Source organism: Leptosomus discolor, chromosome Z (genome assembly GCF_034619465.1).
Source record: "Leptosomus discolor isolate bLepDis1 chromosome Z, bLepDis1.hap2, whole genome shotgun sequence".
NCBI classification, from domain to species: Eukaryota; Metazoa; Chordata; class Aves; order Leptosomiformes; family Leptosomidae; genus Leptosomus; species Leptosomus discolor.
In genome coordinates, this window is record NC_141419.1 from 23,866,438 (window position 1) to 23,892,155 (window position 25,718).

The 25,718-nt window shown below is 38.7% G+C and overlaps 1 protein-coding gene across 1 annotated transcript in view; it reads right to left on the reverse strand.

Annotated features, from left to right (window-relative positions):
* Positions 1-10,965: 10,965 nt before the first annotated feature.
* The window catches only part of PTBP3 (polypyrimidine tract binding protein 3), a 28,279-nt gene continuing 13,526 nt past the window's right edge, over positions 10,966-25,718 (reverse strand). Inside the window, exons 6-13 of the mRNA XM_086478930.1 lie at positions 22,036-22,210; positions 17,875-17,943; positions 17,084-17,223; positions 14,361-14,394; positions 13,646-13,738; positions 12,892-13,108; positions 11,792-11,869; positions 10,966-11,098 (exon numbers count right to left, since the gene is read on the reverse strand). Of these exons, the coding sequence (XP_086335056.1) occupies positions 10,966-11,098; positions 11,792-11,869; positions 12,892-13,108; positions 13,646-13,738; positions 14,361-14,394; positions 17,084-17,223; positions 17,875-17,943; positions 22,036-22,210 (939 nt within the window). The remainder of the gene's footprint in view (positions 11,099-11,791; positions 11,870-12,891; positions 13,109-13,645; positions 13,739-14,360; positions 14,395-17,083; positions 17,224-17,874; positions 17,944-22,035; positions 22,211-25,718) is intronic.

Sequence of the window (25,718 nt, forward strand, 5' to 3'; positions counted from 1 at the left end):
GAGCAATAAGATCTTCCCTCAGCCTCCTTTTCCTAAGACTAAAGAGCCCCAGTTCCCTCAGCCACTCCTCATAAGACCTGTTCTCCAGACCCCTCACCAGCTTCGTTGCCCTTCTCTGGGCACGCTCCAGCACCTCAATGTCTTTCTTGTGTTGAGGGGCCCAAAACCGCACACAGCATTTGAGGTGTGGCCTCACCAGTGCCAAGCACAGGGGCACGATCACCTCCCTGCTCCTGCTGGCCACACTATTGCTGATACAGGCCAGGATGCTGTTGGCCTTCTTGGCCACCTGGGCACACTGCTGGCTCATGTTCAGCCGGCTGCTGACCAGCACCCCCAGGTCCTTTTCTGCCGGGCAGCTTTCCAGCCACTCATCCCCAAGCCTGTAGCGCTGCATGGGGTTGTTGTGGGCCAAGTGCAGGACCCGGCACTTGATCTTGTTAAACCTCATACAATTGGCCTCCGCCCATCGATCCAGCCTGTCCAGGTCCCTCTGCAGAGCCTCCCTACCCTTGAGCAGATCAACACTCCCACCCAATTTAGTGTCATCTGCAAACTTACTGAGGGAGCACTCTATCCCTTCGTCGAGATCATTGATAAATATGTTAAACAGAAGTGGCCCTAGTACTGACCCCTGTGGAACAAAATTACTTGGACAAGGCAGCCAGTAAGCATACAATACATCAGGAGCTACTTTTCCTAGACTACTTTTCTGACCTTGTAATTAAAACACACTTTAGAGTTGCAGAAGAGGCATTGCAATTGGTTTTGGTCATGTGCAGTATTTCTCTCAATTACGAAGAAGGAAACAAATGAAACTTGTCTAAATCCACAAAATATCCATAGATTAATCTCAGCAAGAAATCAAAATTCGTCACTGTCAGTTGTAAACTTTAAATCTGTAGGCAAAAATAGTCCATACAAAAAAGTAATCTTTACCTTGCAAAATGTATAGAAAACCAACAAACAGATACTGTCCCCTGCTCCCCACAACAAACATTGACATGGGCAATATATGGCTACTGTGCATCTCTAATAAGTAGTTAATGAGCTATTCCCACACTTAATCCTCTTTTTGCCTTCTTGAAGAACTCTCTATACACCAGAAGAATTTGAGATTTAAATAATCTAAGTCTGTGGGAACGAAATGATGACGGCCTATTAGTCCTGCACTAGGCTGAGTATTTTGTTCTTGCTAAGTTCTATGTCAATTCACTGTCTAATTACAATTACAGAATTTTTTATTTCATATCCATTTGAAGTAAATCTATTTCATATGTGACGTTATACAGCTACATAAATCAAATACCCTAATTTATAACTGTCCTATGGCCTCCCATGTAGCGAGTTCAAAAGCAACTCCCACAGAAGGGATTAAACTTCTATTCCATGCCCATAATAACAGCCCTTTAAGAGCCGAGGATTCATACTTAAGTCCTCTCACTAAGAGTGTGTGTTGGAGCAGATTTAGGACAGCCTCCTGTTGCTTGTCCAAGCCCATCTGTCTCCCCGACCGCTCACCTGATCAGGGTGAGATTCCGTAATTGTTTCACGATGAGGTGCGCACCTTCCTTTTCTCTCCTCCTTCCTGGTAACTATGTGAGTCACCACTTAGCGACTGGGCGGATCGCTGATACTCTTTTTATCTTTTTTTTTTTTTTTTTATTATTCCGCTGGGGCAGCAGATCTCTTTCGGTCGGCCTTCCACCCTCTTCCTCTCCAAGTCTTGCAACTTTGTTCTGAGGAATCTGAGGGTCCCTGTTCGGGCGCCACTTGCGGGAGCTGCGTGAGGACACTGACGCGATCAATGTGATCTAACAAGTGAACCTTTATTTCCGTGTTTCCAGTGCAATTTATAACCCTCGACCACACCCAATAAATACTGATTGGCTTCATCGCAAATAACAGCCCATAGTCCAGCCCGATTGGCCACATTGCGAGTCATGTTCAAGTCACGTTCACAGATGTTCACACCCATCTTCTTCAAGAAATTAAAACTGTGTCATTAATGGCGGCTGTCTCTTCTCCTGCACCTGCAAGATGTTGATGCCCCCTGCACCGGAAGTTGTTTATGCTTTCAGCAGTGCCGGTACGTCCCAGCTCGGATTCTCTGGAAAGGCTGGATTGTTCACATGTCCCTTATTTCATAGATGTCCTCCCACAGTCCTAATAATATAGCACTGTGTATTAACACAGCATTAAGGTCCAAGTAAGTGGTTTTACGCTTCTTTACAGTCTTTAAAATACCAGGGGGTGTTAGGCTGAAGGTACAGTCCCATCATTAGGAGAGTAAGTGAGAATATACGTATATTTAAGTTTAGCAGTGTAGTTTTTTAGATTGGCCCCTAGACTTCGAAAGGGAAAAGAAAAATCAAGATGAGTCAGCAGGATTTCTGAACTTGCTTTCGGAATCATAATCAAGTTTATTGTTTCTATGCAATTGATCTGCAAAGATATCAGCAATTTTCCTGTAAGATTACATGAGACAGTAAGTGACTGAGATATCCCAGGCAAGACAGGATGTTGTTGCTAACTTCTTATGGTTATGTCAGACCCTTCAGAAGTAGTTTCTTCCTTATCTGTTTGCCTGCAGATGAGTGGCAATAATGACTGAAAATATTTTTCAAGGATCTTGATTAAAATCTGAATGCATCAAAATAAAAACTAAGTGAAAAGTGTCATCTTCCCATAATATACAGTTGGGAGAATGTAAGCCTCACAGAATAAGCAGCTTGCATAACGGCTAAAGGTGAAGATATACAGTGATTTGAATACCTTCCTCAAAGAAAAACAATTTACACAAGCAGCAGTCATAGTCTTGCACTGAGTGCTGAATAAAGGGCTCTATAAAGAGTTCCAGGAATTTTTTGGGGGCTCTTACAAGCACATATAGCATGCCCTGAAGGTGAAATTAGCCCAGGCCATCTTATGCCAGGCAGGCTGTAACCAACAGTGCCAACCCCGAGCAGAAAGAAAAAAAAAGACATTTAAGCCATAACAAGTCTTAGCATCAGGAAGCATCGTGTTGTATTACCTTTTATATCCCTGTGGTTGAATTAACATTGAAAGATCTTATCACAGGAGATGTTTAAACTCAAGAACTCAAATAGCGTTGTTTACTGTTGAAATGTAAGGCACTTAACAATTGGGATAGGTCTCCTATCAAGATCTTCAAACAGTTCAGTATCTGATAGTCCAAGGAAGGCTCTGAGAAAGAGGGTAAGCTTATTGCAACACAGACAGGAACAAGTGTGAACCCATTGTTCTTTTGACAGGATAATTAAAGCTTCAGCATTATGCAATATCCTTTGGTCAGCCCTCTTTCAAAGGTTCTGGAGGGAAAAAAAAGCCAAACAAATAAACAAACAAAAAACCCTCACAAAACCCTCAACAAAAACTATTATAGACCCTTCATCATGTAAGTAATATGCACACACAAGAGAACTGGTTAAACCATGGCTGGAAAAACACTTTACACAGCACATTCATTGCAGGTACTACAGAAAGCATGCTTTTGCTTCTCAACCTAATAATTTTTAACACTTGCATTTAAAGGTAAGTTTTTCTCAGATGGAAACTGACTAGCTGTACTTGAAGAAGACTGGAAATAAAACAACTGGACCTAAAAGCGTTACCCTGATAAACTAACTTAGATTAAGCAGCAAAAAATAAGGAGTGGGAATGATCACTAACTTGAGACTAAAGTATTACTCTCCTTACAAGAGCTCTTCTGAAGTCAGGCAACTCATGTTGCTACCCTATACTGCCCTAAAGAGGTTTGTCCTCATTGTCAATGGACGATTTCTCTTGGTTTTTGCAGCATCTGAGCTGAGTTTATGGTTGACAGCAAAGGCATTGGTCTGGAAACGGTCTCTGGTAGGATTCACTTCTCTGAGGTCTCTTTTCCCCTCTGGTTCTACCTCCCATCATTCCTCTCACCACATGACTTCCACTTTCACATCTTTTGTTTGGACATCCTTGTACTTGCCTGCTACACTTGGAAGAACTCAAGGCCAAATATCCAAGCACACTTAAGAAAATCCAAGAGAGGATTTTTATTTTATTTTTAAAGCAATGTTATCCCGTTTCCAGTTCTGTAAATGGGTGACCCCTAGGGTTGTAGAGTAATGTTCTGGGGATGATCCAAACCATATGAGATCTTATCTGCTGGCAAATGCCCTTTTTATTTCAGCTTGCAAGCAACAAAACAAGTTCTGGTATCAAAAATTTTATATCCATGCTACTTAGAAGTGATTTTTCATTTTCTAAGATGGATATTTATATTAAGTACTTAGGGAAACATAATTACTTGTGATTATATTACAGGGGTACAAGAACACCAGACAAGAATTTGAGATGGGATTTATTTTTTTGAGGAAGGGGAGAAGATGACAGGTAGGAGTTCTACTCTCCTATCACACTTCCTCAGGCAGACTTGGCCAAACAAAGCAGTCAGATTTTGGCCACGAAAAGCTAGCATTTTCTCCAGAATGCTCATAAAATATTTAAGTATCAAGGACAAAATCAAGAGTTACACTTGGGGACTACATATCTAGCCTTTGGGAAAAAAAAAAGCATTTTGCTGAAAGCTTCAATCCAGTCTAAAACTGAATTAGATTTTTTTCCCCTAGAAAAGCATCTACATTCAGAGATTGGTAATAGCATAGTTTACACTAAATTTGTTCAGTGGTCTAGTCCCAGCCTTGAGATATAGGCAGTCATTAAGCACCTGTGTGAGACTTCAGATTAAGATCTGCTAGGCTTGGACTCAGTGGCAGACAATTAAATCTGTGCCAGACTGGCTAAGAACTTTTGCACAGAAAGAGGGACTTCACTCCCCACATCACTCACATACTTTATCTATTGCTTTAGACTACTACCTGTTTACCATCAATTCTGAATTTTGGATGCAAGAATAAAAGGGTCTAAATTAGTCTTGTGTAACACACAGAAGGACAAGCAGAACAGTATGAAAGAAAAGCAATCAGCAAGAAAGTCCTCTGAGATGAGAATTTATACCCTGTTCAGGGGAAAGTTCAGGTGCTATTGAGCTTCAACTGTTGTTGAAGATGTGCATTAGTCCTCTTAAAATACTTTTGATAGAAAAAACTTTTGCTTAGATGGCCACATACGCTATAGAAAAACCCCATAAAATAAGACATATTAGACAAATAAAAATAAGACAAAATAGCTGCACAGTTATAAGACAAGAAAAAAAAAAAAACAAAACAAACCAATAGGCAAGAACGCAGAAAATTTGAGAGAGTACAGCTGTAATGCCATTTATTAAAAGGCATGATACAACAACTAGAGTTAGGAAGAGAGTTAGGTATAGATACCAAGTAATCAGCAGATACATTGACCTAAAAGAAACAGAATATACTGCAGCATAAACAAAATCAAAATAACCATGCACTAGACAGTCAGAAAATAGGTTTCTTTAATATTACATCTTCTTTGCAGTTTTAACTGTCAACAGACATGGAATCCTTTTTATGCAATGCCACAAAATGTTTACGAATGAAAGCCGTTCCTCACTAAAGTATACAAGATAATTGTATCTACCTGGACTTTAGCAAAGCCTTTGACACCATCTCCCACAGGATTCTCCTAGGAAAGCTGGCGGCTCATGGCCTAGAGAGGTGCACACAAAGCTGGGTTAAAAACTGGCTGGACAGCCGAGCACAGAGAGTGGTGGTGAGTGGAGTTCAATCCAGCTGGGGCCTGGTCACAAGTGGTGTCCCCCAGGACTCAGTATTGGGACCGGTCTTGTTTAACATCTTTACTGATGATCTGGATGAGAGGATTGAGTGCTCCCTCAGTAAGTTTGCAGATGACACTAAATTGGGTGGGAGCATTGATCTGCTCAAGGGTAGGGATGCTCTGCAGAGGGACCTGGACAGGCTGGATCAATGGGCAGAGGGCAATTGTATGAGGTTTAACAAGGCCAAGTGCATTTCCAGAGAAGGGCAATGAAGCTGGAGAAGGTCCTGGAGAAGAGGGCTTATGAGGAGTGGCTAAAGGAACTGAGGTTTAGTCTGGATGAGGCTGAGGGGAAACCTTATTGCTCTTTACAACTATCTGAGAGGAGGGTGTAGTGAGGTGGGGGTCAGTCTTTTCTCCCAAGTAACAAGTGATAGATGAGACGCAATGGCCTCGAGTTGCACAATGGGAGGTTTAGGGTGGGTATTAGGAAAATTTTCTTTACTGAAAGAAAGTCAAGCAGTGGAACAGGCTGCCCAGGGAAATGATGAGTCACCATCCCTGGAGGCGTTCAAAAAATGTATTGATGTGGCACTTTGGGTCACAGTTTAGTGGGCAGGGTGGTGTTGCATTGACAGTTGGACTTCAAGATCTTAGATTAGTGATTCTATGACTGTGGGGTTTTATTGAAAAAAATTTACACATCCATTTGCTCTCCACACTTTTTGCCAGGTTTAAAAAAAAAGAAAACATGATGTTGCAAATATTCATAGCATTTTCCTGTGTTGGATGAACATTTTTTATAAACTGAAAGGGAACTTTTATGAACAGATCATGTAAAATGAAGGAATGTCAGCAATTCTTAGTCATGCTTTGTGTGTCTTGAACATAGTACTAAAAGTAGTCCATTAACCTTTTGCCTTATCTCACACCATTTGGTTGACATTATGATCTAATTTTCCACGGTGTTTCATCCACCAAGAGTAGTCTCAAGTAAAGGCCCCTTAAGTAAAGGCCCCTTTGCATTGAGTCTTCCCATTAGGAAGGAGGAGGAGAGAAAACACAGGTTTTCCACAAAATGTCTCGGTACATCCAGAACATCAGTCTTTGGTCAGAGGTGATGTTCTGATGCAAGATCTGCTTGGTTAGCAACCTTTGTCTAGTGCTGCTGCAGTTCTAGGGTGAACTTTTGCAGCAAGTGGAAATATATTCAAAAATAATCAGAAAATACTTAAAATGAGCTAAGTACTAAGTGGTGGCTTCCTACTCATAAATAATTCAGTTTCCAAGAACTGAAAAATCCTGTGATTTTTCCTGTGATAAAAAAATGAAAAATCCTGTGATAATATCAGAGTGCTAAGGTAAAAATCTTTCTTCATTTATCAAGAAGTGTTATGCTTGGATTCCTGCATATTGCAGTGCAAAAGAAAAAAAACTGGAATGGTAAAGGCAGAGGGATAGTTAAATCTGTATTGAAATAGTTGTAATTCACTTCTTGTATAGTTAATGGACAACATTCATTTTTAACAACATAAACACACAATTTCCAGGCAGAAAAAGAGTATTTATTGTACTTAATACAGCAATAGATAAGAAAATATCCTACATGTAAAACTACTGAAGGCACATAAGCTTTGGTCCAATTTTATTCGTGTCCCCCATCCTCCTGGAATAAAACCCTGAAGCTAGATAAATACCTTAGAAATTTTCCACTCTTTCTTGAAATAACTCACAATTCCCAACTGTTAGGATTTGCTTTGAAAAGAGCAGGCAAACAGTCTTGTATATAGCAAACATACCTTCAGAAGACAATTAGAAGATAAAAGTTGGAAGAAAAAAATTCTATGCAATCTGACCAGTATCCTTTGAGCACAATGGTAACGACACTGATTCTGGTAGTTCTGCTCTAGTTAACAACATAGCAGACCAAAAGTAAAGGCAAAACAATGCTTTTTGTAAGCAGTTGACCTCTCATTTGAAATACAGCAGTATAAGCTAACAGTACACAATGACAAGTAGTAGGTCCACATTGCTTACAAAAAAAAGCACTTATCACTTTCTTACAAACACAATTGGAGAAGGGCAAGGTATTTGATCACACAAACCACACTGGCAGTATTCTCAACAAAGATGAGTAGTGTTCTCTGCATATACAGGCTTGCCATCTGTAGTCAGAAAATGTCATATATAGGGAAATCTCCTTAGATATGTGGAATATCTTGGGTATAAAAAAGAACCTCAGTCCATCAGTGCACAAAAAAATGAAACTGACAGGACCAGCAGACAAGGCAACCAAGTCAAATTAAGAATCAAATTTTCATGAATTTGTTCTGATGTTCAAACACATTTGAAGAAATTCAAAGAAACAAAAGTTTTACCATTATGCAACAAATCACTAGTAAATTGAAAAGGCACTAAGCTGCCCCTGTGTTGTTAAAAAGGCCTTACTATGTTTTGAACCAAGTGTGCAGCCATCAATAAAAAAAAGTGGAGGTAGAGGTAGCCCAGAGCTGATTTGCGGACTTCACATACACAGAGAACTCTACTCTCAACCATTTCTAGTGACTGCAATCAGGATATATCCACTAGTGTTTTAGAGTACAAGTTCTGCGTTACACTATGCACGTTTCCAGGCACTTCACAGATTATTTAAACAGAAATTAAGAACCTATATTAAAGAAATTATGAACCTATCTTTAACAACTTAAGGCTACAGTATAGAGACAATGGATCCAGAATGCATGTACTGCTTCTGATATTACATGTGCCAATAGTAGCTCTCAAATTTAAGGTTCCTTTTTTCCTGCTTTAGAGTTACATTCAGATCTAACATGATTCCTCTCCTCCGTAGCTGTAATTCTTAAGAAAAATGACAAGGCATATTTTATGGATAATGGCCTAGTATTATCAAACCAATTTATATGCAGTAAACAAGGAACATTCCCAGTCCAGCAAGATTCTTTTTAACTGATATTCATGTGACTATGAACATGGTAAAACACAGACATGAGTTAGAATTAAATATCTTGGTGAAAATGGGCCTATGCAGATGAACAAGCCTGGTTACAACTGCACTTTGTTAAAATCATAAGTGTGGAACTTTTTAATATGGTGCTCTGGACTACACAATTACATCTTTTCATGAATTCAGAAGAAAAATATTTGGTTTCAAACTTCAAACTGAATTAGCTATTTCAGAAAGGACAAAATGGAAAGACTATCTCAAATCCCAAAGATAATATTGTCTATCTTTCTAAGCCAATTTAACTTTTCAGTAAATAGTACATTCTGAATGTTTATTTATGTTGTACAGCACTTATTATAGCTACATACGTATTTAGTCAGCATTTTATCTACTGTCAAATAGCATACTTTTGTGGCAGTTATAGAGATCTGGCACCATCTTTACTATGATTGGCTGCTGCACTTCTAATTAATTTGCATACATTAAAAGAAAACAAGTTAGTATCTTGCTGATTTTGCAAAAATAATTCAGAGAGAGTATCTGAAAAAGCTTCTTCCAGGATGCTCAGATCATGGTAGAAACACATCGTTTCTTTTGGAAAGAAAAAAAAATCATACAATTCACACAAATTAATGAAAAACCAAAATGAGGAAAAAGTTGTGGAGTAGTTAGAAGTAAATAAATGCTATGTTTGAGTGGAATATGTCTTTAAAAGGTGGTTAAGTAAATACTAGAAAGAAAAATCTCTTAAATGAAATTTAACTTTTTAAGATACAATCATAAGTCACTAGAATTCATGTGTACTTTCAACACCAAAACTAAGGGGTCATCTCAGCTCATTCTCCAAAGAGAAATGGAACATTCAGTATCAAACATTTTTTCATACTTAGGAAGGAAAGAATTATAGATCTTAATTACTTGAAGTTTAATACTGGGAGAAAAATGCAGGAACCCAGAAGAAAATATTCTGATACAGCCAGCCTCTCAAAAATTTAGATAGTGCAGAAACTGGAGTGAATTTCCTGTTTGGTCTTTCTGTATAGGTTTTTTTTTTTAGTGGATTTTTCTGAGTATGAATTTTTTTCAGCCAAGTACTGATATGAGACAGCTATAACCAGATGAATTTGAAGAATGAATCCCTACATGATTATACCATGAGTTAAACCCCGTTCCTACCTCTATGCAATCTCTATACAAAAGCACACGACTAGCACTAAAAGTATCTTTACCAAAAAAATATTTTGAAGTAGCGAGGAAAACATTTCCAAGAAGGCCAAGAACAGCATTTTCAGAAAGTCCACAACATGTTTTTCAAGATACTCCAGGTGAAACTCTAAGCTATTGTATCATCAGCACGTAGTAAGGCACATAAGAAAATAAGTAAATATATCAGTAATTTAAGTATTAGACATTATAGTGGTATAAAAAACTCTTGAAGTTTAATTTTTTTTGCCCCCAAAGATGACCTTGACAAAAATAACTTCTTAAAAACTTGTCAAACCATCATAGACCTGAGTATTTTCTATAAGATTGTAAACACTTTATTCTTTAAAGAAATAAGTGTAGAAATTCTTTGAAATCAGGACTATTTTCTTGTCTTATTTTCTCCAAAGTACTATTATACATCACTTCATGGTAAAAATAAGACAAACTTCTATTTCATGGTTATGTCAAGCTAAGCCTCTAATACCACACCTTGAGGAAACTTGTCAAATATCTCTCACCCCACAGAGACAAAGCATTACCTTTTCTCTGATAATGTAACCCATGTTAACAGCACAGACTTTTTGGTTTTGAAAAAAGTTATTTGCAAAGATTTGCCAAAGTATGAACACACCCTGGTAACATAAATACTATTTAGAGGACACTCACAGTCAATGCTTGCTTTTCTTCAAGAAATTCAAGAACTATTTCACATTCAAATTAGTGTTTAATCTGTATAGAGTAGATTTACCGTTTTGTTAGAGATACTCTTTTGGTTGGTATGTTTTAAAAGCACTCTGAAGTGTTTCGTAAGGCTGATTTTGACAAAAGCTAAAAGGATGTTCTCAAATTATAATTTTAAGCAGGAAATTTGATGATAAATATTGTTGTTAAAGCAATTTCCCAGGAAAATCTTTCTACAGATGAATCAAACTTCGATCACATACTGGCAGCTAAGATCAGAAAAGATCATCACTTAATTCTTTGTGTATGAATGACCTTTTTCTTTAAGATACAGAGCCGGTCACAACTGTGGTGTTTGAAGATTTTACGAAAACTGTGATGCAGTCTTAAAAGGAAAGTTCACAGAAAAATCAGATTATAGATTTTGAGAAGGAAATTCGGAGGTAATGGTTTTCTCCAAGGTCATGATTGTGAAGCATAATGAGAGCGTGAATTGCTTCTTCCACAGAGCCCAGCCGGACAAGAGCCATTGTGCAATCTCTCCTGAAGTACAAAAAAAAACCCATTATAAATCCTAACCAAATTTTCATTGCAATACCCAACACAGAAAAGTGTCACAAGTATTTTTTCAGCCACATCACTCACACTGAACACTTGTATAGTGAAAGAATGAGAACTAGTTATGCACCTGCTAAAATGAGGAGATAACAGAACTAAACAAATTTGGCAGATCAATGGCCTACTCTTTTTACAGTACACCACACTCCAAAAACCAGGGTCGAAATAAGGCTTGAAGACCTCTAAGAAACACTTGCATTGTCCATATATATGTGATTATTTGGGGTGGTATGATCATGCTAAAATAATGCTGCCAAGCAACTTTAACGAATATTAACAGCAGATTCATTGTCATCTTTTACATGACATTTTACATGTATACAGCTTATATTTCTTTTAAAGTAGTGAGTATTTACTTTCCTTGAAATTATCTTAATTTGAACACGTGGAATTTGTCAAACGCCTGAATGTTTTTAATTTCATTATGCCAACATAGTATCCCACTTAAGATTTTAAGATTAGAATTATCATAAAAATGGTCATAGCTGTAAGATTTTGCCTGTAGATACATACACATAGAGCTTTGCCTATAGTTATACACACATGTAATCTCCCCAAAAAGCAATTAGCCATTTTCCAGCATAAAGGCTTGCTCAGCATTTTTACAAGAGTACTTACGGGAAGAGTCTGAAGGCTTTTACAGTAAATCCCGTACTTCTGAAAAGGTTCTGCAGAACATCAACAGTAACGGAAGGCCTATTTAAAAACAAACCAAACAAAACCGAAACAAAAACCTCAACTTGTAAAAGCACACAGAGTTCCGCAATAGTATCGAAATCTCAATTCTGGCTTCTAAATTAAATTTGAATAGCAAAAACTATCTCCAGCAACTCGAGCCATGTCAACACTTAAGCCTAAACCTCTTGGCTTTGACACCAAGATTTAGCACCACAGTCTGCTACAAAAGTATTTCAGATATACTCTACTGCTTTTCATCCTCTCACATTCCCCTCTCAGTTAAATTCAGATTGCACAAAAGTCACTGAAGATCTTAACTGGTACCTTCAGAAACACCTTTCATCTTGTTATTACTGTAAATGTGCTTCATACATTTTCAATTTTGAAAGTTTTCTATTTTACTCAAAAAGCCATATTCCAAGTGTGTTTTTTTATCTTATTTGGACAAAATTCCATAGTTTTCACTTTTCCCTCACTGCACAGCTGCTGAACAAAATCTTGTTTGGCTGTCATTCCAGATGTTGTTGACAACATTCTAGATAGGGAGAATGGTTGTTTCAGTTTTAAAGAACATGCTTCTTAATACTTTCCTTTTAAAACAACTTCCCCTCTATGTAAAAGAACTGTGTAGAAACTATTCTTTTAAATGTGTTAGAATAATTAAAAACTGTATGTACATTAAATAACGATGCCAATGATGACTTTGATGCAATGTAAGTCCAGAACATTATCTCAAAAACATGTCTTCAATCTGCAAAAATTTGTAACACAGGACTAAGTATGTGAAAAACAAAAGTGTATTCTTAAGAAAATGTAAACTGTGTTAAAACTCAAAGAAGAGCATTCAATCAATTATCCTCTTTGCTAACAATAACTAACGAGTTAAAGGACTCGTTTATTGTTAATTACACAGCAGAATGACCAAATTTCTCAGGAAATGTAGAAGGACAAGGAAATTTAAAGCTTATGTCAGACTTCGTAACTTAAGGACATAACCTAAAAAACATCTTTCCAAGAAGATCACATATGTGGATACTCACGGGATGCTGGAGAGATGCAGAGTGGCAGATGGCGGACAGATATTTTGGAAGTTTCTAGAGCCAGGATTCTTAAAGCGATGAAAAGGGCTATTGCTATAATCCTTCGTCAGACCTTGGTCCTCTTGTCCATCACGAGGAAGTTGAACTGTCTGATATTTTGAATAAGTAGCACAGAGGGCCCTTCCATAAAGCTTCTGTCCATTCAAGTAGGTGATAGCTAACCAGTGGAAATACAATTGGAATAGGAATGAAGGGAGGGGAAACAAATAGGATTCTTTGAATACTGTTTTCTATTCAGTGTCAGGTTTCACATTCTAGATTTATACTGCAACTTCCATCTCTACCAGGTGGGCTATGTCATAACATTATATTTAAAACAAGTAAAAGGATGCAACATAACCTAAAGACTAAATAAAACAAAAATGCAAAACAGCATTACAGTAACAAGCAGTTGATTATTCTTAAACCGCTAGATATAGGATAAACTCCAGGAAAATTGACAACATTCTAATTCTAACATATACTAGATTGAGATTCACAGGATTTTTTTTTAAAACCAATATAGGAAAACAATTTGTTTACGTGAATGTAAACAGATCATTATCAATATATATAAGGAAAACTTTGTACATAGTAAAGCATCACAATGATGGATTTAATTTGTTTGTGCTTCTCACTGACAGATAGCAAATTCTGCATCTATAGCATACTCACAGTAGCTTGAAGCATAACTTCAAGCCTTAAAAATCAGTACCTATTTGAGCCTGTCTTGCATCTGCCATCTGAACCAAAGCATTTTCTTTTCTCTTAAACATGATTTTCACACGATGCACATCACCATAAACACCTGTGGAAATCCAGAAAGGAAATTTGTTCAGAGCATTACTACAAGCATCACAAGAGCAAGTCTATTTCTTTCGACTAATATTAGTGTTACAAAGAATAACCACCTTAGACTAATAGTATGAAACAGAGCTTTAAAGTTTGTGTATTATTTTCTGAGGCTCAGAAATGGGGGGAAAAACACCAGGATCTTAGTCATAAAACTGCATGTTTACATTCAGGTTTTAAATAGTGCAACAGTGTTAAAGTCCTCTTAACAGAGGCATATTAAAATATTATTATTCTAACAAACACTGTCCCTTGCAGTTAATGCATGTGCCAATTCTGTACTCCACGTCATCTGATGCAATCTTTGCTTTTTCATCTTACTTTGCTTTCCCATTTTTTGTAGTAAACAAACTGGACCACACACTGAAATTCTTCTGATGCTGTAACGATTTTGCCTTTTTGGTACCTGTGGCCTACAACTACTGACTCAAATTACTGTCATTTTAAAACCAGCACATTCTCTTGTGCATTTTCTGGACAAGGACAGAACAATGGAGCTTGCATTAACCAGCATGTGTCAGATAAATGCAAAGAACGCTAGCCCTGTAGTTTCTCAAGGTGTATTTGACGTATCTTACCAAATAGGATGAAAAGTCCATGTGGTGTGATGGCCTGTTTAAATGATAAAATGAGTATATTATTCTTAAAGCCATGCAAATAAAGAAACCTATGCCATAAGTGCATGGTACAAAAACAATGGAAGACATACTGCACACTAATACATAAACCTGTCTTTCCAAAAGCCATTCCCTCTAATAACTACAGAGTATAGCATTCTTGTTAATATATATTTGCTATGCACATGTGAAACATTTAAATAAGCTAACACTTCAGCTCATGCATTTTCATCACTCAAGACAGACTGTCATGACAAAGAAGTTATTAATATTTTAAGTGGCTTAATTATTCGAACTTATTCTTTTCAAGATAGTAGTCCATTCCCTGAAGAAGACAGACATTTGCTAAACTAGAAAAAGAAAAGAGAACTCCTTTGTATTTTCTAAACAGCAGACAACATCTACAAAACTGAAAACAGTTGATTCAAGATGTGTTTGCTTTTCTTCAACTTTGTCCCCATCTCTGTGTGTGACTGCAGTGGGTTTGCATGGCAAGGTTTTGGTAGCAGGGGAGTTACAGGGGTGGCTTCTGTGAGAAGCTGCTAGAAGTTTCCCCTATGTCCAATAGAGCCAATGCCAGCTGGCTCCAAGACAGACTCACTGCTGACCAAGGCCGAGCCCATCAGCAACAGTGGTAGTACCTCTGGGATAACCTATTTAAGAAAGGGGATAAAGTTACTGCACAGGAGCAATTACAGTTGAAGAGAGAAGTGAGAATGTGTGAGAGAAACACCCCTGCAGACACCCATGTCAGTACAAATGGAGGGGGAGGAGGTGCTCCAGGTGCTGGAGCTGTGATTCCCTTGCAACCTGTGGTGAAGACCACAGTGAGGCATGCTGTCCCCCTGCAGCCCATGGAGGTTAATTTGAAATGTGTACCAAACAACCTAAATTATTTAAAACCAGAAGATACTGCAGCCCAAGTGTAAGCCATGCCCTTTTATCAGCAGCATTTTGGAATAAAGAATAACATAAATGTAAAATGTAAATGTTTCTGGAGTTTATCCTTCTAGCCCAGATATTTTAATTCATTTCAACACAGTTTATTTAAAGAAATTTCTTAACCAAATGAGACTGCAATATTTCTACTAAAAATGTTTTTTGGAAGACAAAATCAGCTAATTTAGAAGTCAGGAAGGAATGTCCGAATGCACACTGAAACCCTGAAACAGGGGAGAATTATAAGTTGAAATAAGGTCAACCAGATTTTCTATACACAGAAAAAGAAGTGACAGAGCTCAGACAACCACTACCGAAGAAGTGTTACACAGCTGCCAAGGAACGCATTTACAACAATTTATATTTCCAACAATTAATGCTGTTGTACATTCTTATTTTTTACCTTTAAGAATTTGAACAGCATTTAATGCATTTATGTTGTATCATGCATTGCAGCAGAAAGTTCTACATGACAACTTCTTAGATATGATCAGTATTAAGTAAAGCAGCAACATCCTAAAAATAGCTTTGACCTATGCTTCACATATGCTTATTCTTAAAAAACCACAGTCTTTTAAGGCTCAGAGAATCATCTTGAATAGTCAGCTGCAAAAGCACACCCACAGCAATCACCAGAAATCAACTAATAAGATATATTGACATATCAAAGGAAAATTGACTTGTCTTACAGTCCTAATCTGTAGCTGTTTCTTTTGATGCTTACTGTGGAATTCAGCTATTAGTACAAAAATGGAAACACAGCAATTACTTAAAAGTACAAAGGAACTGCTCAACAGATTTTTAAACGTCAGTAATATGAAGAAAACTTCCATTTTGCCAATAACTCCTAATTTTATCAATTTTATGGTTAAGTCACCCTAACAAGTGTGTAAAATAAGCAAGAATTTTATGTTGCTGTAAGAGAACTGCTTATCAACAGTCAGGTAGAATTGTGTTTTAAGCCATGGCCTTGGGAAAGCTTAATTTTTAAAGAGACGTACATTGCTTTTAATTAAGCACAGATCAACTGCATAATATCCGAGTAACAGGAGTAAGCTTGTAGAACAGTCTATTTCCACTATAAAAATAACTATCCACGTTGTCCTTGGCAATTTTACCGACAACATATGAAAAAAATCTGTGTGGTACTATAGACAGTGCATGTGGATATTTATTAACTTTTAAAAATGGATTTACAGTGATGTCAATAGCAAAGTGCACCTGTGTTGTTCTTCTCCAACCTGGGAAAACTTGCAAAACTAGAACAATCCTATCAATGTTTTGAAAATTACTTGGTTTGGCATGCTTTTATCTCCTTTTCTTTTCCCTCCTGTTTCTCTCACTCCTCATGTTTTGTAACAATGAAAAATTCTTTGCTTCTCTAATGATAAAGTAACACACAGAGGCATCCCATTAACAGAGATACCAGTAACTTTAGTCATAATATGTCATCTACCTCTTCAAACATTTCTCACGTCTGACCATAGACTTCTCTAACTACTAGCTACACTGCTAACATAGGTTTCCTAAAGTAAATTGGGTTAGGAAGCTTTTCACTGCTGACTGAAGTTTTTAAAGTCATCAATATCGCAAACTATCTCAAAGAAGGATAGAGCTGTCCTATTTTTTATATTATTAGCATAGAGATTTCCTCTCTTATTCCTTCAGCTAATGTCAATTTGCAAGAAGGATTCTGGCAGTTGGTACAAGTTAATACTTGCATCAGTTCCACCAATCAAACTTACTTCAGGATTGAGGTTGCTGACTAGTAAAACAGAATTTTCCGGAGCACCAGTAACATAGGGAATAGTTGTCTGCCCAGATGCTGCACATGCGGTGACTGTGAAAGGATCATGGACTCCAGCAACAGCTGGAAGCGAAAGACCTGGAAGGGTATCAATACCATCACTTGACATCTCAAAGTGGAAGAGACATTTTAGAAGACATAAGCAGGTTACATCTGGCAAAAACCCATCAATATTCAATAAAAAAATGCTGTTAAGGAATTCAGTTATTTCTAGTACGTGATCAATAAAGCAGGAAGCACCTCCTCTCTAGAGACGAAGAAATATTCAGCTGCACCAACAGATTCAAACAAACAGGAATGTAAATTGCAGCCCAAGAAAGAAGAGGAATAATTTAGCACAGAAGTTTATGCTGTGCTAGAAAGAAAAAGATCACTGAGTCTAGAAGACTATTTATTTCTCATTTGATAGCCAGAAAAGGGGACAACCTGCTTTAGCTTTGAATGTCACCAAAACCTTGCAATTCTTAGAAAAACAGATGTCTAGTTTCTTCTCTTGCAGTTAATCTTCATCATGGCATTTAATTTCTTCACCTATTAAATGATAAACTATATCTGCATATGTTTTTTGTTTCAGAAAGTAATTTTACAGATTAATATGAAGAGAGAATCAGAATGACTCAAATGAACTTTCTGTTCTGACTTCTGTATTTGAAAACAATTTGCTCTGAACCCAGCTGTATTCACTAGCCCCAAATGCAAACACCACAATTTTAGAAAACAGAAACTCACCAGCACCTTGAACAAAACCCACGGTTGGCACAAACCCTGCATATGATGGGATGATGATATTTTGAGGGCCTAGAGTGAGTAGACACAATTAAAACAGATTTAAAAATTTTTAGAAAACAGAAAGAGACTTCAGCTAAGAGAATCAGCTTCCAGTGTTGCTATACTGACTTCAGTCCATGATTAAGTCTTTTATAAAACGTTTCAGTTACAAATTCTCATTGAAATCCAAGATTCTATGTTTTACAAAGACAATTTTCAGACACTATTGAATGCAAATATTCCGATCAGCTTCAATGTTCCTCTCTAAAACAAAGTCAGAGCAAAATGTAATTTAGACAAGTTTGAATAAGAAAGCACAGCATAGATTAGTGTCCATTAAAGTTAAGATACCTGTGGTGTTATGTTCAACAGTTTTTATTCACGCAACAGAGATGCATTCTAGAAGTTTTCTGGGTCACAGAATCATAGAATCATTTCGGCTGGAAAAGACCTTTAATATGATAAGTTCCAACCATTATCCTAACACTGCCAAGCCCATCACTAAACGAGGTCCCTAAGCACCACATCTATATGCCTTTTGAACACCTCCATGGATGGTGACTCCATCACCTCCCTGGGCAGCCTGTTCCAATGTCTAACCACTCTTTCAGTAAAGAAACATTTCCTAATATCCAATCTAAATCTTCTCTGGTGCAGCTTGAGGCCATTTCCTCTTGTCCTGTCATTAGTTACTTGGGAGAAGAGACCAACACTCACCTCACTACACCCTCCTCTCAGGCAGTTGTAGAGAGCAATTAGGTCTCCCCTCAGCCTCCTCTTCTCCAGGCTAAACAACCCCAGTTCCCTCAGCTGCTCCTCATAAGACCTGTTCTCCAGACCCCTCACCAGCTTTGTTGCCCTTCTCTGGGCACTCTCCAGCACCTCAATGTCTTTCTTGCAGTGAGGGGCCCAAAACTGCACACAGTGTTCAAGGTGTGGCCTCACCAGTGCCAAGTACAGGGGGACGATCACCTCCCTACTCCTGCTGGCCACACTATTGCTGATACAGGCCAGGATGCTGTTGGCCTTCTTGGCCACCTGGGCACACTGCTGCCTCATGTTCAGCCGGCTGCTGACCAGCACCCCCAGGCCCTTTTCTGCTGGGCAGCTTTCCAGCCACTCATCCCCAAGCCTGTAGCGCTGCATGGGGTTGTTGTGGCCCAAGTGCAGGACCCAGCACTTGGTCTTGTTAAACCTCATACAATTGGCCTCAGCCCCTTGATCCAGCCTGTCCAGATCCCTCTGCAGAGCCTCCCTATCCTCAAGCAGATCAACACTCCTGCTTAATTTCATGTCATCTGCAAACTTACTGAGGATGTAAATACAGTCAAAGTCATTTTGCAATGATGAAACAACTATTTCTTTGACCTTTCTAAAACCAGTATGGGCTAAATAGCACAAACAACTACAATGAATCTGAGGTTCTGAATTTTACTAGCTATTGAGATGCATAAAGTTTACATATTTTGCTTTTTAAGGAAATGTACTTTCCCACCTTGTATTACTTCATAAACAACCAGTGGGTTTTTTGGTTCTCCTGGCAATCACATGCATTAAACAGATTTGGAATATCAACACACGGAGAGTCCCAGCCCCAAAGATAGCTCAGTGATTTTTACATTAGTATGTGGAGTTAAGCACTACCTAGGGCAGCACACAAGCTTGTGTTCTAAGAGGCAGTTAGATACAAGCTTGAGTTGTGGATTCTTTCATACGTTAGCACAGTAGGTTTTTTTAAACAGGGCATGTATAATCAGCAAATACATCCTGCAAGCCTGCAATATGTCTGTTTTACCACTTAAACCTCCACCATTAACTAAAATAGCTACATTCACTAACAGGTGGTTATTGACAGGGATGATACAATACCATAAGAAATATTCATTATGAATTACAAAAACAACAAATAAAACAAACACCACAGGTGAAGTTCTCATGAATACTGCATCACATTACACCTCCTCTTATCTGTAGTAACAAAGCATCTTTCACACAAACAAGTGAATACATTTATCACACTAAAGCAAGTCATTGTGCTCTTGAAATACATGCACTGGTGCATTATACTGACAAGTTCTGGCAACGTAGGTATTAATCACTTATTCAAAATTCAAGAGTGGTAATGGAAACATTAATGAAGAAATAGATAAAGTGTTTTTACCCTGCCAAACAAGACCTGCATGTTGCACACTGATAGCAAAATCAGGCATGTAAAAATTGTCAAACAGGGCTAACGCAGAAAGATCTGGAATTCTTTGTTGCATTTTTTAATGTGTAAAATAATTTGCTTCCTGGCTAGCAGCTAGCTTTCAAAGCAAGCTAACTCATGTATCTCTGCTTATGCTCACTGGGTGAGGGAACTCTTTAAATGCAAAACATTAAAAAATCTGCTTGTTTATAGTGCAGTATCTTTTCCACTAAAAACAAAACAAAGGAAAGAAACAAAAGGGGGGGGGGGAATTCAAGAGCAGTTCAGTTTTGTTATTAAGATAACTTCAAGTCTACAGGAAAAGACAGATGTATTATTCTGGTAGTTACCTACTTTATCTTATAATTCTCCATCAAAACTACATCCACTAATAATAACATAGGAATTGTAAGTGCTGACATGACTCCTAACATCTTTTCCTCATGTTAAGCAACTGAGGACTATCAGAACATGCCTAGGGCAACATATGCTTGTTGTCACTACTGACAGAAAGGCTAGAAGCATGCTTCTCCCAGCCTACAGCTATTGTTTTTAAAGAAAAATATCTATGCAACTGCCTCACTGTGACTGCATTACAAACAAATTTTGATACAGTCATCAGACTTTTCTTTACACCAGCACCTCCGCTGTTCTTACTATTACAGTAAACGTTCAGACTGAAAATGAGATTGCTGGCAATGACAAGCTTGGAAGAGTGAGGGGGAAGGAAATGTAGAAGAGTTCATCTGTTATCCTCCAAAAGCACGTGTACAATGTTATTTCTGCCCCACAAGCAAGTTTCTCCTTAATCTGCTCTAATTGTACTTTCCCCTTTCATTGACATTTCAAATTGTGTAAGTTTAATCAGAACATATCAGAACTGTAAAAGCACATTTCTATGATGCTGTATGGCAAACCCTCAAAAAAATGTAAAGATGGTTGCACATTATGTAAAGATCCAATGCCTTCCTTTAGTAGGACCAGCAAAAAACCAAGAAAGTAGTGAGTAAAACTCTCTTACCCTGATCTTAGATACCAAAACCAGCTATCCAAAAAAACCAAACCAAACCCAGCATCTGCCCTAGCTATCACAGAAAACTAAAAGAAAAAATGGAATTCTTCTCCAGCCCATGCTACTGTTCTAGCCAACTGGACTGCACTTAAATACCTGTTCAACAACTGAGACAGTTCTCAGCTGTGTATTATTGCTAAAGGTTGTCATTACAAAGAAAGAAAAATAGCTAAAATTGCTCAAATTCATTGTGAGCACTTCTGCCAGGTGATCAGATTAATCTGTTTGGTGATTTCAATTATTACCAGAATTGATTAAATAAGCATGCCTGAGCTATTTATGACAAAAAAGCTTCTCAAGTGTGGCTTCAAGCAGACACTGTCTCTGCCGCATCATGGAAGCGACCTTCAAAATTCAAGAAAACTTGTAAAATTTTATCTTTTAGAAGATGACTACAAAACACACATAAGTGTAGCATTTCTAAGTTTCTTATGGTTTTGTTTTTTGGAGCAGGCAGTTATCCTAAAATACCAAAAATAAGAGCTAACACCCTTAACACACCTTATTTTCGAGCAGCTTTAGGCAACAAGTGTCAATTTTGTATGACTGCCATTGACCGTTCTGATATGCAACTGTTATTGTAGTACCTGTACAAATGAAATCATTTCACAGCATTTTATAAACATAGCTTTTTGACAACACTTTGAATTTGCCCAAGAGTATTCCTCATGTTAGAGTTTCAGTTATTCATTTATCTTGAGAAGGACTTTCTGCTTTCCATACAAACTTTACTGGACCTAACAAACAGAAATGTACGCCAAGTGTACCCTTCTACAAATCTGATATGAAGCCAGAGCATAAATGCAACAAAAAATATAGTGATCTTATTGTACCTTTATCACTAAAAGTGACAGTTTCTTACCAAAGGCAGCTCTTATGGATGGCTCCATGAACGATTCGCTATCACCAGGAGGAAGGTCAAAGCGAGTGAAATCTCTGCTTTTCTCATTGTTGTACTTCACCTTAAGTCTACTTATTTTGGAGAAATCAATACGCAGAGTGCAGCACCCAGAGTAGATACTTTGGCCATCCAACGCCTGAAGAAAAATAATCATGTTTTCAGAGACAGAACATGTAGTGGCAGCCACCACTCTAAGTTCATTTTGTTTTCACCCCACAATTGTATCCAAACAGAAATTAATCTTCTGGGTTTAGTGTGCTGCTTTTAAACACGAATTAGTTATACTGCCACTGTCCTTACCAAAACATCCTGTGTAAAGTACTAGTGTAGTCCACTAATTAGGAGCTATTATGTCTCCATGTCAATGGACAAAACATATCTTTAAGCATGACTTGTCTTTCTAGCTGTGCTTCTCACCTTACTTGTTTCCTACTCAACACATACTATCAGATACTAGTAGCAATACTAATTCAGAGGTTTTCATTTTATGGAACCACCCCTTACATAAACTGGTGAAGGGCCTGGAGAACACGTCTTATGAGAAGTACTGAGAGAACTAGTTGTTTAGTCTGGATAAGAGGAGGCTGAGGCGAGACCTTATTGCTCTCTACAGTCTCTGCCTGAAAGGAGGTTGTAGTGAGGTGGGGGTGAGCCTCTTCTCCCAAGTAACAAGTGATAGGACAAGAGGAAGTGGCTTCAAGTTGTGCCAGGGGAGGTTTAGATTGGACATTAGGAAAAATTTTCTCACTGAAACAAAGTGTGGGATAGATGAGCGGACAGTGAGGTGGGTTGAGAACTGGCTGAAGGACAGAGCTCAGAGGGTTGTGATCAGGGGTGCTGAGTCCAGCTGCAGGCCTGTAACTAGCGGTGTTCCCCAGGGGTCCATACTGGTTCAGTCTTGTTCATTGTATTCATCAGCGCCCTGGATGAAGTTTTCTGATGATACTAAACTGGGAGGAGTGGCTGACACACCAGCAGGCTGTGCTGCCGTTCAGTGAGACCTAGACAGGCTGGAGAGCTGGGCAGTGAGGAACCTAATGAGGTTCAACAAGGGCAAGTGTAGGGTCCTGCACCTGGGGAGGAATAACCCCACGCACCAGTACAGGCTGGGGTTGACCTGCTGGAGAGCAGCTCTGCGGAGAAGGACCTGGGAGTTCTGGTGGACAGGAAATGGAATGAGCCAGCAGTGTGCCCTTGTGGCCAAGAAGGCCAATGGTACCCTGGAGTGCATTAAGAAGAGTGTGGCCAGCAGGTCAAGGGAGGTTCTCCTCCCCCTCTACTCTGCCCTAGTGTGGCCATATCTGCAGTACTGTGTCCAGCTCCGAGCCCTCCAGTTTAAGAGGGACAGGGAATTACTGGGGAGAGTCCAGTGGAAGGCTCCTAAGGAGATGAGGGGGCTGGAGCATCTCTCCTGCTAGCATGGAGAAGAGAAAACTGAGAGGGGACCTTATCAATGCTTATAAATATCTAAAGGGTAGGTGTCAAGAGGATGGGGCCAGGCTCTTTTCAGTGGTGCCCAGTGATAGAACAAGGGGTAATGGGCACAAACTGGACCATAGGAGGTTCCACGTAAACATAAGGAAAAATTTTTTCCCTGTGAGGATAACAGAGCACTGGGACAGGCTGCCCAGAGAGGTTGTGTAGTCTCCTCTGGAGACACTCAAAACCCGCCTCGATGCAATCCTGTGCAGCCTGCTGTAGGTGAACCTGCTTTAGCAGGGGGGTTGGACCAAATGATTTCTAGAGGTCCCTTCCAACCCCCACCATTCTGTGATTCTGTGAAAGGGTTATCAAGTATTGGAAGAGGCTGCTGAGGAAGTGGTGGAGTCACCAACCCTGGAGATATTTAAAAGATGTGTAGATGTGGCATTTAGTAGCACGGTTTAGTGGTGGATTTACAGTTGGACTCAATGACCTCAAGGGTCTTTTCCAACCTAAATAATTCTATAAAATCCATGTTTTTAAGACCAGCTATGCTAAAAAAGATCACTGAAGTAGTATTTTCTGCCTATACTAGTCATAAAAGAATCAACATGGATGAAGTGGGAAAAAAACCCACTCAAAAGATACTGGTTTGTTAGAATTATTTAATATAATCTAGACTGAAATTTAATAGAATTTATTATTAATACTATTCTTTAAGGAAACCTGCTATTGCTAACAAACAGGCTATAATCCCAATTACCTTTACTATTTCCAATATATACATAATCTCTAAAACACATACTGAATTTACTTTGTCAACTAAAATGCAAGTAGCAATAGATAAATATTCTGTGTCTTTAATTTTGAAGCTGAGAATAAGGTCAACTTCAATAACAAAAGTAGGGTAAAATTTCCATTCACTCTAGTCTTTTGGTAATTTAAAAAAAAAAATGAATTCTAAAGTACTCAGAATCTATTCTTCTATATACTTTCTATGGGAACTTTCAAATTGATTTTATTTCTTTACTAATATTGAGGTGACCACACAGGTTAAAAGAGAAATACTTTAAACTAAGCCTGAGACACTTTGTAAGTAAATCATTCTTTATTTTTTACTTCAGAGTTCAAGTATTACGATGTGATGATTTGTAACACTGCTATCCTTTCTGCAAAAAAGTACTCAATATTTAATTATCAAACTAGCCCCCACTGAGGAAATTAACAATATTTTCTAGAAATCAAAATACTTAGCTATTGTGATGAAACTAATTCTAAAAGTTGTTTGAAAACAATGTATTTGGTTTACATAGAAAAGATTGCAGGGGCTGGGGCGGGGGCGGCACAGGGCAGGGGCCAGAGTGGCAGCATGAGCATAGCAGGCTGCTACGGCTTGTGGGAATAGACATGGGGCTGCCCCATGCTGATAGAGTGAGTCCACCTGGCTCCAAAACAAATCAGCTGCTGCCCAAAATGGAGCCAGTCAGAACACTGGTGGCAACTCTGTGACAACACATCTAAGACAGGGTAAAAAAAAAAAAAAATCACTGTGCAGCAGCTGAGAGGAGTGAGAAAAATGTGAGAGAAGGAACCCTGCAGACACCAAGGTCAGAGGAGGAGGAGGAAGAGGATATTGTCCAGGTGCCAGAGCAGAAATTCCGGAGCCGAGAAGACCATGGCGAGGCAGGTGTCCCCTTGCAGCCCATGGAGGTCCACAGTGGAGCAGACGTCCACATTGCAGCCCATGGGAAGGACCCACATTGGAGTAGTATGTGAAGGACTATCCTGTGAGGAGGACCCATGCTGGAGTAGGGGAATAGTGTAAGGAGGAAGGAGCAGCAGAGACAACGTATTACAGACTGACCGCAACCCCCGTTCCCCATGTGCCACTTGGGGGAAAGAGGTAGAAGGGCTGGGAGCAAAGCTGAGCCTGGGAAGAAGGAATAAGGGTGTGTAGAAGGTGTTTTCACTTTTGTTTTTGTTCTTTATTATCCTACTCTATTTTTAATTGGTGATAAATTAAATCAGTGTTCCCTAAGTCAAGTCTGTTATGCTTGTGAAGGTAATTGGTGAGCAATCTCCTTGTCCTTAATCTCAACCCATAGGCCTTTTCATATTTTCTCTCCCCCCGCCCCCGTCCGGCTGTGGAAGGGGAGTGAGAACAGCTTGGTGGGTGTCTGGCAGCCAGACAAAGTTAACCCGCCACAGAAAATACACCTAAG